Raw genomic sequence first — 16,366 nt, forward strand, 5'->3', positions numbered from 1 at the left:
TATATTTCCTAGCAGCATAGTAGAAATCAGTCTGCATAAAACAAGGGTCCTTGGACATTAAAAACATAACAAGAGGTAAGCTTGCAGAGTCATGTCCCCTAATGTGTTTCCCCTAGAGCAGGGGTGGGAAACTCATCACAGTTTCTCAAGAATTACCAAGACAAATAGAGATGGTGAATCAGCCCAAAAACAGAAAGCAACACAAAAGTGATATGTCTAATCCTTTCCTGTTCTATCCGAATGGTTTAGGTCCCAATTACACTAAGGCATTGTGCAGCTCCTTATCCCTAAGAGTGAGTGACAACATTCAACAAGAGAAAACTCATAGTTTTTCATGCATAAAAACGCTTGGAAAATGTGCAAAGAGAGCCTCTAAAGTTGCCTGACTATGCTTATGCTTAGGTGTGAATGGAGCCTTGCATACACTTTAAAAACTCTTGCGTTAAGATATTAGCAACATAGGTAGTACATTGTTTTCAATGAGTCAGCCAGCCTGTAGACTTACATATAAGAAGGCATTGTAAACCTTATGACACGGTTTATGAACCAAAGACAGATTAGGGCAGAATGGGGCCATAGGGAAGATAGCAGCTTTGGTCCCCCCATCCATTTGACTGACATTGATAAGCACTACAGTAGGCATAGAGAATTTACCCCATTTCCATCAGACACCTACTGCCTACAAGTGCATCCACCCTTATAAAATGGCAGGCAGGGCACAACTTTGACCAATTGTGTTTTCCTCCTGGTATAATACAGAAACATTAAGGCTGTAGTATCCGCTGGATCCTAGGCTCCTGTCTTAGTTTGCTTTGTCAATAATCCAGCTTTGCTATAATCTTTGACACCTCAGAGGACTTGTGGTTATAAAGCAGAGCTCAGATTTCTGTCTCACCTCTTACTATCTAGGAGTGTCCACTCTCAATGCTCTATGTCAAATCTTTCCAATTATCATCATTATCATTAATGTCTTCAATTAAACATTCCGTGTTTAATTGCTTAGATAACAATGTTCAGCAGGAACTGGCTAAACAGTCAACTGAGGCTTATTAACCAGATAAGGGCTTGTGTCAATGGACAAACGCAGTGTTCTTTCAGGTGCATGCAGCTTGCGTCTGAGATCAGTTTAAGATGCTTCTGAGAACATTCAGAGTACATTGAGTACATTGACAGGTGTATTTGACTTGCAGTTAACCTTCTTCTGACCTGTAGATAACCTCCTTGTATGCTGCTTTTGCATTACCATTGACTTGTATGGGGGGAGAAGCAGTTCTGATGAAAACAAAAGCCCATCAACACTGGACTAAGGTCCTTTAGAGCTTCTCTTATTTGCATGCATCAGGGTATTTATGTTTTTCAGTTGCAGTAACAATTATTCATGATCTCCCACTTTACTTAAATTTGCTTAAACAAACTGCAGGGGAACTGTGGATCTGGAGAATTTCTGTTCTAATTGCAGTCTCTTTAATGTAAATCTCCAGCACAATTTTTGGACAGGACTAGCTTTGGAGTCATTTTGGTTTGGTATCTCCTGAAACAAGTACTAGGTCAACCAATTGTATCATCTTCTCCTGCTATTTTTGGGATTCACCCATGGATGTCTGATTAAGCTCAACGGTTGCATGGCAATCCTTGTTAGCTGATATATCATTGATAGTAAGGAGGAGGCAGTGTACTTCATTAATGAGTTCTTGCTTTTATGAGACCATAGACAAGATTTAAGCCGTGATCAACATGTGCCTACAGAAGTGGTCTCTGCAATTGCCCTGTGTATCCTCTTAGGTGGATGGTGGCTCTGACCCTGGGTATTCTAATTACTTGCTACCTTCAGTTTAGGTTCAAACCACAGATCTCCTTTTTCCCTGTTCCTTCTCTTCTTCTATTCTTTTTACCAACCAATCTTTTTGTCCTTGTACCCTTAGCTATTACAGGTTTTCATGATGATCAGTTATATCTCATGTTTTATAATATTGATTTTCTGTATGTCATGTGCTTACTGGGATAAGCTCTTCCTGTCCTGTAGCACCTGAGTATAATGGTCTGCCTCAACTGACTGTTCAGATATGTAACAGAGGGAACAGAGATGATTAACTGGGTCTATATCAGTAGATTTCATACTGCTTCTTTGCAACCCATGGGTGTGCATGTTTTCTACTGTAGGGGATGTGTCAGCTTTCTCGTGAAGCTTAAATATTCAACAAACAAATCAATTTTCCTGCCACATTTCAATTGAATGATAACTAAACTCAACTCAGCAAAAATGCTATATATTGCAGCTTACCCGTCACCAAGCACAGAAAATACCTGTTGATCCTGCCAGAATTGCAGTGTCCTTGTCACTTCCTGTGAGCTGAACAGACAGCAAAAACGATGTTATATTTATTTTGTAAACTAATCTCCCCACCCGGATGTAATGAGATGACCAAAGGTAGACCCAGTCCAGCCTGGGTAGCAACCATGGCTCCTCCCATAGATAAAGTGGAGGAGTGAGCAGAGCCACCCAGGGACAGAAAGTTTGTCATTTGTACGATTACCAGGTGAAAAAAAGCCTGAAAAAAATAAAATGAATGCAGATATCTCATCTAGGGACTGATAGGCTGCAATATACTATATTGTTTTGGGGTTTAGATATGCTTTAATAGACATAGTTATAGCTTATTATTAAGCATGCTTATATGTACTGCATATAATCTGGTAATGTTCTTATCAAGGCAAGCTATTGTTTTTTGTGTTTCTTTTAGATTATAAAAGTGATTCGCCTGATGTGTGTTAAAGTGGAACTAACCCCCTCAATAATAACCTCACTTCCAGTGATCTTGTTAAGTCACCAAAGGACTTTCTTAAATAATGGAGCCAGGAGCCTCTGGTCATCATTAAATATTCAGTTCAAATTATTAACCCAATATTGTCCTGATCTTTATGCATATACCTACATATATAACAATATATATCCATAATAACAATAAGTATCCATTAATTATAAAAGCATGATAAACATACAGTCATAATAAAACCATGTAAACCAGCTGTTAATATTAAAACAAAATCTATATGACTATCTATAGCGTAATTTCCCCTTGTAAAATGATTCTCTCTATGATGACTCTCTGTGGCTGAGATTATTTGTATTACTCTTCTGGATCAACTGTTGGCAGAGGGTTCTGTTTATGCAGTTTTTTTCTACTGTATATAGGTTGAACTCGATGGACTTTTGTTTTGTTTTAACCTAACCTTGCATCTTTTTTTTTTTTTTTTCATTCAGGTGTTCTTTATCAGGTAGTTTGATTCTAGGCTCACTAATTTATTTTGTGAACATTAAATTGCATTTTCTGTTACATAGTTACATTGGAATACACACACAATATGTTATAGACATTAGACACTCCATATAAAGCCATCCTGTTTCCTAAAATCACATAAGAATGACTTTCATAGTTTAGAATATTGTGTTATTATGGTTTTTGCATTTACTATATTTCACATAGAAATACTGATATAGAATCTGTTGTGGGCACACTATATTTTGTTCTTTGGTGTATACTGCATAGGACTATTACGTAACAATTTGGTACATAATCAGTAAATAGTAGAAATTCGGAATAATATCTGATAACCTTGGATATTGCTAGCGTTGGCCTTTTTATTTGTTGGTTTTCAGTTACTTTCTCATTGCAAGTAATACAGAAATGATATTGTTTATGTATAACAAGTGATCCAATGAGATGCTAGTGATTGCTGACATTGTTTTAAGCAGAAGTTTTGTCTTGACTGATCAAATGTTTGAATCAAGAACATATTTATTTGTATGGTGAAACTGGCATAAAGTTGGCATGGAACTTTAAGACAATAAGCGGCCTCTAGAAATTAATTGTGACTTTTTGCAATATTACGTATTTTGTGTAGACCTAACATATACCGCATAATGTCTTTTTATCTGGCGACAACACAATGAAATAGGAATTAGACAGCAGTCATTGTCCAATGCAGTTAAACAGAGATGGAATGAGGGGAGCAGGGAGCTGGCTGGAGAGAGTAGTGTCTTCTCCTGCTGTACCTTTGTGTTTATGGAGACACACACAGCTATAACGGGAAGGAGCCACCCTAAGGCCCCTTTCACACAGGCTGATCAGTAATCTGTGCAAGAATCCTCTCCTGATCACAGCAGTATGAAGTGGTGACATCGTTGTCTGTACATTTTTTTCCTTCATCGTAAGGAAACTGCTGGACCCCATGTTTGTCTATAGGGAATTGGATGTAAGTGCACATGTGTCCTTTTACTTCAGATTACACCTGATCTGGCATCCCTGATCCCTGAATGGATCTCTGATCCATTTGTTTTTCCGGACCTGTCCCGAGTCAGGTGTAACCGGGTTTAAGCGGATGCCTGTCCATTTACACACGGCTGCCAATAGATTAACATTGGGCATCTGATCAGGTCCGCCTGGAAACCTGACAGACGGACCCGATCAGACCGCCTGTGCGAAAGGGGCCTAAAACAGGATATCAGGACCAGTGCTCAGGGGACCAGCTAATCCTGCAGGCAACCAAAACTTTTAAACATCAAGGACCAGCAACCATTGTAAGTGATTTCGTCAGCATTTGAAATAGCTTCATTTCTATGGCCCTGTTCACAGCTGAGCATTTTGTCACAAGCAGAGAAACGCCAGTCACTGGAAAAAGGACATGAGCTACTTTTAAGCAGATTACAGCGCTTTTTGGTCCCATAGAGTTCAATGGAAACTTTGTGCGACAAAACGTTCAGGTGTGAAAAGGGGTCATAGAAATTAATGGGAAACCTTACCTTGGAGCAACAAAACACCTAGGTGTGAATGGGGACTTAGTGTGATGCCACGGGTTGCACTGGCTGCAAAGCACATCTGTTACAAGGTGCATTGGGGTGTCATTCAGAATGAATGCCACCGGATCATAGCAATGCACTTAATGAGCGTTGCCACGCATTACTGTAATGGATAGTGTGAATGGCCCCTTATCTGTTTTTGATCTGTGTATTTAGCCGTTTGCCTAGAGTTCCAATGGTGACAGACTGGTAGGTCAGAAAACTTGATTTAAATAAGTCTCATTGGAATCTCATGTACAAGTCACCGCTCTTCCCCTGAGCGAAACCGGTAGCAAGGAATATGATTGGTTATTATGAGCGAAACCTGCAGCAAGGAATATGATTGGTTATCATGAGCGAAACCTGCAGCGAGGAATATGATTGGTTATTATGAGCGAAACCTGCAGGAAGGAATATGATTGGTTATTATGAGCGAAACCTGCAGCAAGGAATATGATTGGTTATCATGAGCGAAACCTGCAGCGAGGAATATGATTGGTTATTATGAGCGAAACCTGCAGGAAGGAATATGATTGGTTATTATGAGTGAAACCTGCAGGAAGGAATATGATTGGTTATTATGAGTGAAACCTGCAGGAAGGAATGTGATTGGTTATTATGAGCGAAACCTGCAGGAAGGAATATGATTGGTTATTATGAGCAAAACCTGCAGCAAGAAATATGATTGGTTATCATGAGCGAAACCTGCAGCAAGGAATATGATTGGTTATTATGAGTGAAACCTGCAGGAAGGAATATGATTGGTTATTATGAGTGAAACCTGCAGGAAGGAATATGATTGGTTATCATGAGGGAAACCTGCAGCAAGGAATATGATTGGTTATCATGAGCGAAACCTGCAGCAAGGAATATGATTGGTTATCATGAGCGAAACCTGCAGCAAAGAATATGATTGGTTATCATGAGCGAAACCTGCAGCAAGGAATATGATTGGTTATTATGAGCGAAACCTGTACATGGAATATGATTGGTTATTATGAGCAAAATCAGTAGCAAAGAATATGATTGGTTACCATGAGCGAAACCTGTACAAGGAATATGATTGGTTATTATGAGCGAAACCTGCAGCAAGATGCTGCAACAAGTCTTTAGAGAAATACAGGACAGTAAGATTGTGTGTATGGTACAGCCAATCAGGATCCAGCTATCATTCTCCTAGCATGGAGTAGATGAGATGATAGGGTCGAGCATGTTGGATGTGCTGTAGTAGTCGTTGCTATCCGTTCAGCTCTTGTTCCTCTCGAGGTTTTTAGATGAGCCAGTTTTCTAGTTTTCTAGACTTCCTCCGCTATTTTTGGAATTCTCATTGTTAAGCTCTGTGTGTAAGAGGCTGTGTGGCTTTTTTTTATTAACAAAGATTCCTGGGAACTTTCTCATACTTTTGTTACGGACAACATATTTCTGACAATAGTTTGGGAAGGTTTCCAAATATCTGGATTGTGCTTTGCTACAATGTGTGTGCAGCTTGTGGGATTTTTTCAGTAAGACAGTACAGAAAGCATCGATGATGTACAAAGTGTAGTAACCATTAGCAACCGATCAGAAGTCACCTTCCAAGAATCAGGGAACTGAAATCTGATTGGTTGCTATGATTTACTCCCCTGCAGGTTCAGGAAATATAAAAATGTTCTCCCTTTTGATCTGTAATATATACCATTTCTTATATCTGTTCAATAAGAGGTAATAAAAAAATGTTATTAACCTTTGCCATGGGGCTTCCCTCGCACTGCAAGGGTTAACTGCTTGTTTTTTGCTTAGGGTATAAAAAAAAAAAAGTTATTCTCACCCGATACTCAGAGCTGGCAGTGCTCCCTCCAGCCTTTCTCCATCGCTGCAGCAATGCAATGTCCCTCGCCATCCTCACATCCTAGACACCGAATTGGATGTGATGACTCGAGGTTTGTGAGACCGCTGGAGCAGAGAAGGAGAGATGCTCTGAGGACCGGTCTAAGAGCTGGATGGCTGGAAGGATTAGGTGAGTATAACTTCTTTTTTTACCCTAGCCAAAAATGGGCAGTTAACCCTTGCAGTGCTGGGGTAGCCCCATTACAAGGGTTAATAAATTGCTGCCCGGAGCAATCTCTATTGATCCTTCCAGAAATCTAGTGAGCTAGTTACTTCCTGTGTCCTCTACCTCTGCAGACTATTATCAGTTATCATTGTTTCCAGTTGTCTCTGTGGACTACAGAACACCTCCCCCATGTTATGAAAAAGAAGGGCGAGTAAGGTGTACTGTATTCCATTTCTCCATTTCTAGGGTGACAACACTGCTTGTTCATAGGCAGAGTATTGTGAGTAAGCATTGTCGACCTATCACCAAAAATGTTACTGGCAGGATCAAGAGGTGAAAATAAAGCAACCCCCCCAAAAAAAGAAAACAAATACAGCTACACCTCCAAAGGAATGTTAAGCTGCAATATATTACATTTTTGTTCTTGAGCTTAGATTCACTTAAAAGTAGTGAAGCCAAAACTTTCTTGTTTTTGATAGAATATGTGAGAGTTATAACATCTGTCAGCTTTTTTGCCATCTGTGTCGCATTTGGGGGAATTTCCCTTCACTTCCTGACTGATAGCCACAACAGGAAGTGAGAGGAAATTCCTCCAAAGTAAGGGAAATCCCTGGTGGTCAGCAGGGTCATCAGAACTAGTGTCCCCATTGGAAGATTTCCCATCTATTTCTGTTCTGGCGACAGAATTTGTTCACTTTCAGTGATAACGGTCACCAGGACAAATAGAGAGGGTGAACCTCTCTAACAAGGACACAGACAGCAATAAAAAATCTGACAGGTGTTATAATCCCTCTCCATCTAAAACCATGAAAAAAAAAATAAGTTTTGTCTTAAGTTGCACATTAAGGGAAATAAAGCCAACCTACATGCTGGGTGGCCCTATTTCCCATCCTGGGATCCTTATCTTTTGCACCCGGCTTACCATGAAGCTATATTTATATGTCTGTTTATCTCCTTATCTTCTAAATGAAACGGATTCCAAACCTGCAATTTGATTTGTTCATCCTCAGAGGTTGTGCAGTACAGAATGATGTGACAGGAGGTTCAATGCTCCGGAAACCTTGTACCAAGTCTATTAGGAATTCTATAAACTTCCAATAAAGCAAAGTACATTTCCCAAATTTGGAATAAAATAGAATTCACACAAAGGGGCACTTGGCTTGTGTTTGCATCACCTATTATGTGCCTCCTAGGCACTGGGCTAAAATGGGTGTACTAAACCGAATGGGCAATGTAGCACTTTGTGACCCGACCTTGCAGGTAGTATGCGTTGCCCCATTCATTTCAATGGCCATATCAGTGCAGGATGGAGGAAGCGTGGGATTACATAGGCGCTGGATACCATGCTGCATTACAATTCACTCGTTGTTTCTACTTGTTGCCTGAAGTTGTTCCAAAAAAGAAAATATAGGACATGTTTTCCACTATACAGGTGCTCTTCAATGTAGTATTAAACTCTCAAACTTTTTTTCAATATAAAAAATCCAGATCATTTAAATATACAGTCACAAGGGAGGCCCGCACCCGGGTGCCACCATTGGAGGGGTGACACCAAAATGACTGACAGTCATTTTGGTGTCACCCCCTGTGAAAAGTCGGGCACTCGGTCAGGAGAGAGGAGGGGACCCGGCGACATACCTCATTCTGCCAGGTGAACATGCGCGATAACGTCACGGCGGGGTGTCACAGGTCTCCGCTCCAGGTGTCACCCAGCCTCGGGACGCCCCTGCAAATATACATTGCCCAGCAATGCATTTCTTTAAATGTTTGCCCAAACTCTTTCAATCATCATGCTTACAAACAGTTGTCTCGGGCTCTCTCAGCTCATCTTCCCTGAACTTCCTGTACATTACAAGATCACAAAGGACAGAGCAGTCTCCAGCAGCTTTCCATCTACTAGATTGGGGAATGGAGATGTGGGGAGCAGGGAGCAGGAGAGTGGCTTTCCATGCTGTGCCTGTGTGGTTGTGGAGAAACACAAATTACTAGTACACACAAGTGTGGCTCCATAGGACCCTGTAAGGGAAAGGAGCCCCCCTAAAACAGAACATCAGGGCCAGTACTCAGGGGACCAGCTGATTCTGCAGGAAACTAAAACTTTTAAACATCTAGGAGCAGCATTCATTGTAAGTGATTTAATAAGCATTTGAGATAACGTAAAAACCTTTTAAGGGGCATTTATCAAAACTGGAACAGAAGAGATTTGGAGCAGCAGTCCATGGCAACCAATCAGCTTCTCTCTTTCATTTTCAAATCTCAACTGAACAAATTAAAGAGAGAAGCTGATTGGTTGCAACTGCTCCATATTCTGTCTGCTCCAGTTTTGATAAATCCCCGACCCCCCCCTGACTTTAATATCACTTTAAATTCTGCATCCTGTGGGCTTTCTTCAGTACAAGGTGCTTTTTTTTAGAAAACAAAATAATACTCTGTGACAGCACCTTGTGACTGCGTTTGTGTTGTGTGGTACGTGTTTCTAGCTCAGCACGCTCCGATGTTCCAGATGTTCTGAGCACATTGCATTCATGTGGGCATTGTTCCATGCCACTCAGCAAATCCACTAATGTTGTTTTCGTTTGGGGAGTATTAGGCTTTCTGGCTGCTTTGATCTTGACAAGGCTGCATAACAGGTTGACAAAGTTCCCTACTAATCCCTTTTATAATGAACAATTATGTACATCTGTATTGTGCTGCATCACTACACGCCGTATGAGTCATCTGAATGTATTCAGTGGAGTTCTGCCGCACTCATTTAGAAAACTGAAACTAAGGAATATTAGGATGGTTGCCCATGGCAACCAAGTAGATACAATACTTGTAAAAAAGGAGATTTGGACCAAATTAACCAATTGGATTTAAAGCAGAACCAATTTAAAATGTCTTTCAAATCAGTTGTTTTCAAGGCATGACAACTGTCAAGGTTGCCAGTGTGCTTATTTCAGCTCTCAACTGAACTTTCAAGCCCTCATGGCTGGTGTCATAGCTGATCACATGTGCAGCGCCGTGCAATCCAAATAGAGGCTAAGATGGCATCTTCCTTGGCTGTAAGGGATAGGAAGGTGTAGTTCCACTTGAAGTGGAAACGGTGATATGTAAAGTACAGTACATTTGTTTGCTGTACAAATACTGACCTGCCGGTAAAACATTTCCTCTCCTGCGGGGGCTGTAAGTTTAGGGTCCGTCAGTGTCCTGTTATCCATTGCTTTAAAGCAGAACTCCGGGCAAATGGAATCTTAACCCTTGCAGTTGGGCTACCGCCCACACTGCAATGGATTAAGTGCCTGTTTTGTCTAGGGAGCTCAAATAACAGAGATTTACTCACCACAGCCACGTCTAGAGAAAAAATAAGCAGGCATGCGCCACATACTATGTGGGGACAAAAAGGCCTAATTCAGGGCCTGTTCACACCTATGCCATGTGTTAATTGCACAGTTAAATGCAATTAACGCACGGCACAGAACAAGGCACCTACTGTTCGTTATAGTGCAGCAGGTATGTTGTGTTGCATGCACTACTTTTTTTCTATGCACCACACGTTATTGCAGTACTGCAATGCACCTGCCACACTGTAACACACGGTAGGTGCGTTGCACGGTTCCGAGCGTTAATCAGTTCAGCCCTCCGCAGCAGTCTCAGTTTTTCATGTGGCCCCTTTGAGGAAATGAATTGTCCACGCCTGTTATAGATACATATTTAGCATAGAGAAAAGAAAGCTTTATAACATTGTAATATGAATTCAGTGACTGAATTGGCAGAAACATGGTGCGTTAAACATGGAATAAGAGCTACATGACAGAAAGCTTTTTTGTTGGTGACAGTTTCTAATCAAGTTTTTGTTTTCTAAATTGCAGACTGTTACAAATTAGGCTTACGGTATGTAATAAATGTACAGTGCCGCTATATAACATTGAAAATGTCTTTGTTAAATGTCATGCTACGCTCTGAAACAATGCATTGCTGTTATTATAATAATTCAGATTAGCAGGAGCACAGTAGTTGAATACTTCTGCTCAGTGCTATACAGTGTCATCATCACTCATAGTAGGTCACGGAGGTATCAGGGCTGATCCCCATCATCCTTGTCATCATTCATCCAAGTTACAGGCTAGGCATCTGATATTTGCCAGGGCTCACTAGTCACTATTAGCTTCTGTAATTCTTCTTATTCGTTGTCCTGTAAACAGACACATGGCTGTTATCACACTGTTTCACACACACAGGCAAGCAGCAGGAGTCAGGCAGGGTCAGTTGGAGGGCCTGTTATTCATAGTGGGATCACTGTGAGTAATAGTGAGTCAGGGTAGAAGGCTGGTTTACTGCTCTCCCTGTGTGTGTGGTACTGCAATCCTGCAATCCTGAGCAATAAAGGATCCTGAATCTAGAAATGTGACCAAGCTAAAGCCCAACTCCAAACAACACAATTTGCTCAGTTTTGGATAGCGTAGGGTGGGTTACAGGTCTTGTTGGACCATTATCTATTTCTCTACTGGGATGGGTTTCTTTCACTTCCTATAAGTTCTGTAGGTAATTGAAAATCTCTCCAGAGGGGGGTCAAAAGGATAAAACATATTTCACTGTGGTGAAGACTTAGAAAAAGGGTTAGAACTTCCATAAATGCTTTTTTGCAGTCTGTGGCTTCCTGTCCTGGTGACACTAATTCCTCCCATTGGGCTTCATAGGGACTGGAATTGAGGAAAAATCTTCCCAATGGGGTCTTAGAGATAAATAAAAGACAGAAATTTGAACTCTTAATCAGGTTTTAAATGCTCTTTAAATGCTTTAGGATTTATGTTTTGCTTTTATAGTCAAGTGTCGAATACTGTCTATGCTGTGCTTTTTTTCTCAAATGCGTTGTACTGGCTTAAAGAAAAGGTAAAAGCTAGGACAGTGGAAACAAGTATCAACTACAGTTACTATGTTAAGCACAAGCCATTTAAAATAAGCAAAGAACTCTCTTTACCTTCCCTGACTGAGTCAAATACTTATTCATTTGTGCCTCACACGCTCCCCCTCCCAGACACTGCAGCTCACATTGGCATGGTTTCAGCCAATCCAGAAAGCACTGGGTAGGGCTAGGTGTAGCCAGGTACTGACTGACAAGTTATTGGCTTATGAATCAGCAGTGACAATGCTGAAAGCCACGTCCCCTGCAACATCTTTTTATCACACTTTAGTGCAAGCAGGTACAGCCTGCATGAGAATGGGAATGCTGCTCTGTATTCAGGAGCAGTGCAGCATTGTTGCCACACCATCACAGGAAGCTGAATTAGGTGGACATTACTGGCAGGATCAACGGGTATTTGTGAGACTTTGCACGGGGACTAAGAGGGAACTATAAGTTCAGATTCACTTATAATAAGGTGTTGCAGTTCTACTTTAAAGTGAAACTTAACTTGAATTATGAAGATTTGCTATGATATCTGGAAAATTTAGAAATATGAATTGTGTTGAAGTCGTACCCTGAAAATAAACCTTTTTGTCTGAAAAATAGAAGTGTTTATCCTGGTATGTAAGAGTGCCTAAGCACTCCTCTTGTGTAGCCTAATTGCTGTATAGGTACAGTGTGAGATGTCAAGCACTGTTCTCTCTGTCTGCTGGTCTTGGGAGATTTGGTGATGTCATTTCTGTGCCTCTCACTATTCCTCTTGCTGGAGGCTCCGACATGAGGAAGCAAAGCTCTGCCTTTACCAAGCTTTACCTTTACAGCCGAGTGAACAACCGACCCCAAGTGAAGTGAGCTGAACACTGTTCGGCTATTCACTTCAGGCTGGTGCGGCTGATTTCAGCCGTACATCGGCTGAAATCAGCCGTACATGGGCTTGCTTCACATGGCTTCGGGTCGGCCGAACATGCTCAGCATGTTCCGAAGTGCAGAAGGAGTTCGACTGAGCTGAAGTGCAGAACATGCTCTGCATGTTCCGAAGTGCAGAAGGAGTTCGACTGAGCCGATCCAGCATCTGGATCGGCTGAGCCGAACCTCCGGCAGGCTACCTATTCTTATAGATGCCGAACAGCAGTGAGTGAATAGCCGAATTCCGCTCGGCTGTACTGCTCGGTCCCTCAGAGGGACCGAGCAGAACAGAAAAATAGTAAAAAAAGTAAAAAAAAAGTAAATAGAAAACGATTGTGCAGAGCTAGCAGTGACAGCTAGCTCCGCCCAATAGTTTCCTATTGTCCGGCGGCTCTGCCGCCCAGGAGAGATACACTGCTTTTTCTTTTTTTTTCTTTATTCTGACAATGCATTGCTACATTCCTATTGGCTATTTCAATTTGCAATAGCCACTAGTAAACTAGCATTGTACCCGCCCTCTGCTGATGGACCTGATGGAGCTCCCGTCCGAACATCTGAAGAGTCTCGGGTGGCCGCAAAGGGTCTCGGGGCGGGCGCATGCGCACTTCAGATGTTTGGCCGGAGACGAGGAGAGACGCAAGGTAAGTCTATGGAGCAGCGTGCATCCGCACAGACACCGTGGGACATGAGAGAAGAGGAGGACAGAGGAGTCAGCGCTGGATGGGAGACCCGCACCAGCGCTGGAGGGACAGCTGAAAAGGACAGTAAAGAAGAAGATGATCGGATTAAGAGACATCATTTAAGGGAAGTCCTTACAGCAGGATTGGGAAGGGAGAAAAAAAACTTTGACCTCAACCAGTTGCCGTCCGCCCGTTGCAAAAAAACGGACGGACGGCACAGTCGCATTGGCGGGATGGGGCTCGGGAGGGCGTCAGGAGGAAGATGGGAGGGAGATCAGCATCTTCCTCCTTGCTGACCTCCCTCCGTGCTGATGAAGCAGACCTCTGCTTCATCAGCTTCCTTTGGGGTCCCCAGGTGACATTAGGGGTCCTGGAGATCCCTAAGGTCTCCATAAAGAGGACCTGTCAAAAAGTTTTAAAAACATAAGTCACATATAAAAAAAGTTTTTTAAAAACCCCAAAAATTCTTAAGTTCCCCACCCCTACTTTTACACACATATAAACGTAAATACACGTCCGGTGCACCAGCGCGCGAAAACAACAATTGCGCTACACACGTTACATATCGCGTTCGTGAGAACAATAATTTTAGGGCCATCAATCACTGATAACACTAAACTGATGAGCGGTAAAAGCTTTTAAAACCCAATTTTGGGTATTATAGTTTTTTGAGGTTTCGCGCGCGCACGCAATTTTAAGGCTTGACATGTTTGGTGTCTTTTTACCCGAAGTGACCCCGACCCCGGGTAATAATAAATGTTTTATCATTTAATATAGGGAAAACAGTTTTTTTTTTTTTTTTAATTCGGTAATTTTTCCTTAAAGGAGAACTATGGGGTTAAGTCTTTTCCCCATAGTTCTCCTTAGGGTAATGGGAGGACACAAACTAGCGTCCTCCCTTAACCCTAGGCTCAGATCCTTCGGCAGCTTCGTGAATAGACCCCTATGTTTTTTTATTTAATACTGTTTTCCTCCTTTTTTGCATCTCAGGACTGCTGATCTCCAGCATGAAAATTATGTTTTAACACTATAATCTTAGTTTGTAAATTGATGAAAATGTAACTGCTCTTTGGAAATATAGTAGCCCCCAACCCTCCAGCCTTATAACCACTTGTCCCCAATCCAGGGAGATATCACTCACTAGTAATGATGTGTAGGGGCTTGGTGTGAACCCAGTACACCAGACTTTGCCCAAGCCCATGTAAAATTGTGGCTGGCCAGGAGGGGGGTGTATCAGTCACAGTTTTGCATAGGCTTGTGCAAACTAGGTTTAAACCAAGCTCCTGCACATCATTACTCACTAGGTTTCAGATTCACTTAAAAATCTTCATGACCATGCCCACGTATGGTCTTTGCACTCTTATTTATTGGCTTTGGATTTAGTGGCTCTGCTATCTACTCAACAATACGTCACTGGATTGGGCCCAAAGAATATAAGACTGGGAACGAGATGGACTAAAATATGTGTGACCGCAGCAGAGGTGAAGTTACACTTTAAAGTAAATGAGGGAAATATGGAGGATGTGATTGCTTAACACGTTCTGAAAATTCCAGTCACCTGTCTGGTCTGCTGACCCTTTCATACATTCTTGAGTCACTCAAGTCTTCAGTATAGTCATATTACTTATTTTCTGATCCTGTAGGACACAGCGCTGGTTCCAAGATTGCAACTGTGTTGAATGTAAAAGCAAAAGAGTTGATTGTACAAGCAGGACAGCCAATCCACCTTTCATGCAGGTAAGAAATCTTGTACAATGCTTCAATGGTTCCATTTATGTGTTTTCTTGAATGTGAATAGAGGTACTTGAAAGCTGTCCATAGACATGGTCTATCTGTTCCTGCCTGATGAAAGCAACAATAGGGATGTGGTTATTTTATACCCATGGGTACAAAATTCCTATATGGGCGCAGTTAACAAAATCTGTATAGTTAGCAAGATCTGTTATCAAAGGGTAACAGATAAAATTTTGCAGCAAATTACTTAAAATTACAGACTTGTTAAGTGAACCTGCATTAAAGACCTGCATTAAATAAGTCGTACTATTCCCTTAATGAAAAATCTGCTATTTAAAGTGACTCTGTACCCTATTAAAAAGTGAAAAAAGGTACCTGTACAGAAAAGAGGTAATACTTAACGGTTTCACCTCCCGCCCCTTTGATTTCTGCTCTCTTGAGGAGCTAAGCTGGTGAAAGGATTGTGCGCTGTGGCTCCTTCCAACGGCTGCTACGTTACTAGCAGATGGAACCACAGCATGCAACAGGGAACCCGACATGTGACACTTCTGGATCAAAAAACATTGGTGAATCAATAGGGCCATATCTGAATGATAAAAAGTGTAAAAAAAAAAAAGCAGTAGCACTAAAGTGGATGAAGACAAAACTAAAATGGTAACCAAGGGTAACACAGACACACTCCTTTAATGTACTTTAGAGGGGCCTAAATCAAGCAATCAGTTTTAGTAGGTTGCATATCCGTCCTGCCCTCTGTAGGTAGATGATAGTCACAGCTTATTCTATAATTCTGTCCAAAGAGAAATAACTATATACAAAGTACCCCTTAGGTTACCAATAGGTATCACACATATCCACTTATTGAAAGATGATTTCTGATTTACATTACTGCACCTGAATAGATTTGTGTTTCCCTCTTCTGCTGAGCTGCTTCTAGTTGACTATTGGATGTCATTATTATTGGGAAATATGTACAGTTCAGAGAGATCCCAGTGACATTATCATCTTTGTCTGTTTTTCCCAGTGGTGATCAAACACTTTCCTGGAAATTCCCAGCTGCCTCAAGGAAAGAAATTAACAGGTTCCATATTATGGAGAACGTATGCCATGGAGGCTCTAAGGACTCGTGCCAAACGAATTTAACGCTGCACAAAGCACAGATCCATGACACTGGATTCTACCGATGCCATTACAAGCACCTCACCAAGGAACCGTCTGCTGTCTACATATATGTTACAGGTAAAGCTGAAACGTTGTATAGTGTCAATGTCAGTACCAGGTATTAGCAATAACAG

The 16,366-nt window shown here is 41.5% G+C and overlaps 1 protein-coding gene across 1 annotated transcript in view; it reads left to right on the top strand.

The window, feature by feature from the left end:
• FLT1 (fms related tyrosine kinase 1) overlaps positions 1-16,366 on the top strand; it is a 68,669-nt gene that overhangs the window by 11,519 nt on the left and 40,784 nt on the right. The window contains exons 2-3 of the mRNA XM_018567800.1: positions 14,984-15,077; positions 16,096-16,310. Of these exons, the coding sequence (XP_018423302.1) occupies positions 14,984-15,077; positions 16,096-16,310 (309 nt within the window). The remainder of the gene's footprint in view (positions 1-14,983; positions 15,078-16,095; positions 16,311-16,366) is intronic.

The sequence above is a fragment of the Nanorana parkeri genome, unplaced genomic scaffold, assembly GCF_000935625.1.
Source record: "Nanorana parkeri isolate BGI_ZX_2015 unplaced genomic scaffold, ASM93562v1 scaffold1095, whole genome shotgun sequence".
Taxonomy (NCBI): domain Eukaryota; kingdom Metazoa; phylum Chordata; class Amphibia; order Anura; family Dicroglossidae; genus Nanorana; species Nanorana parkeri.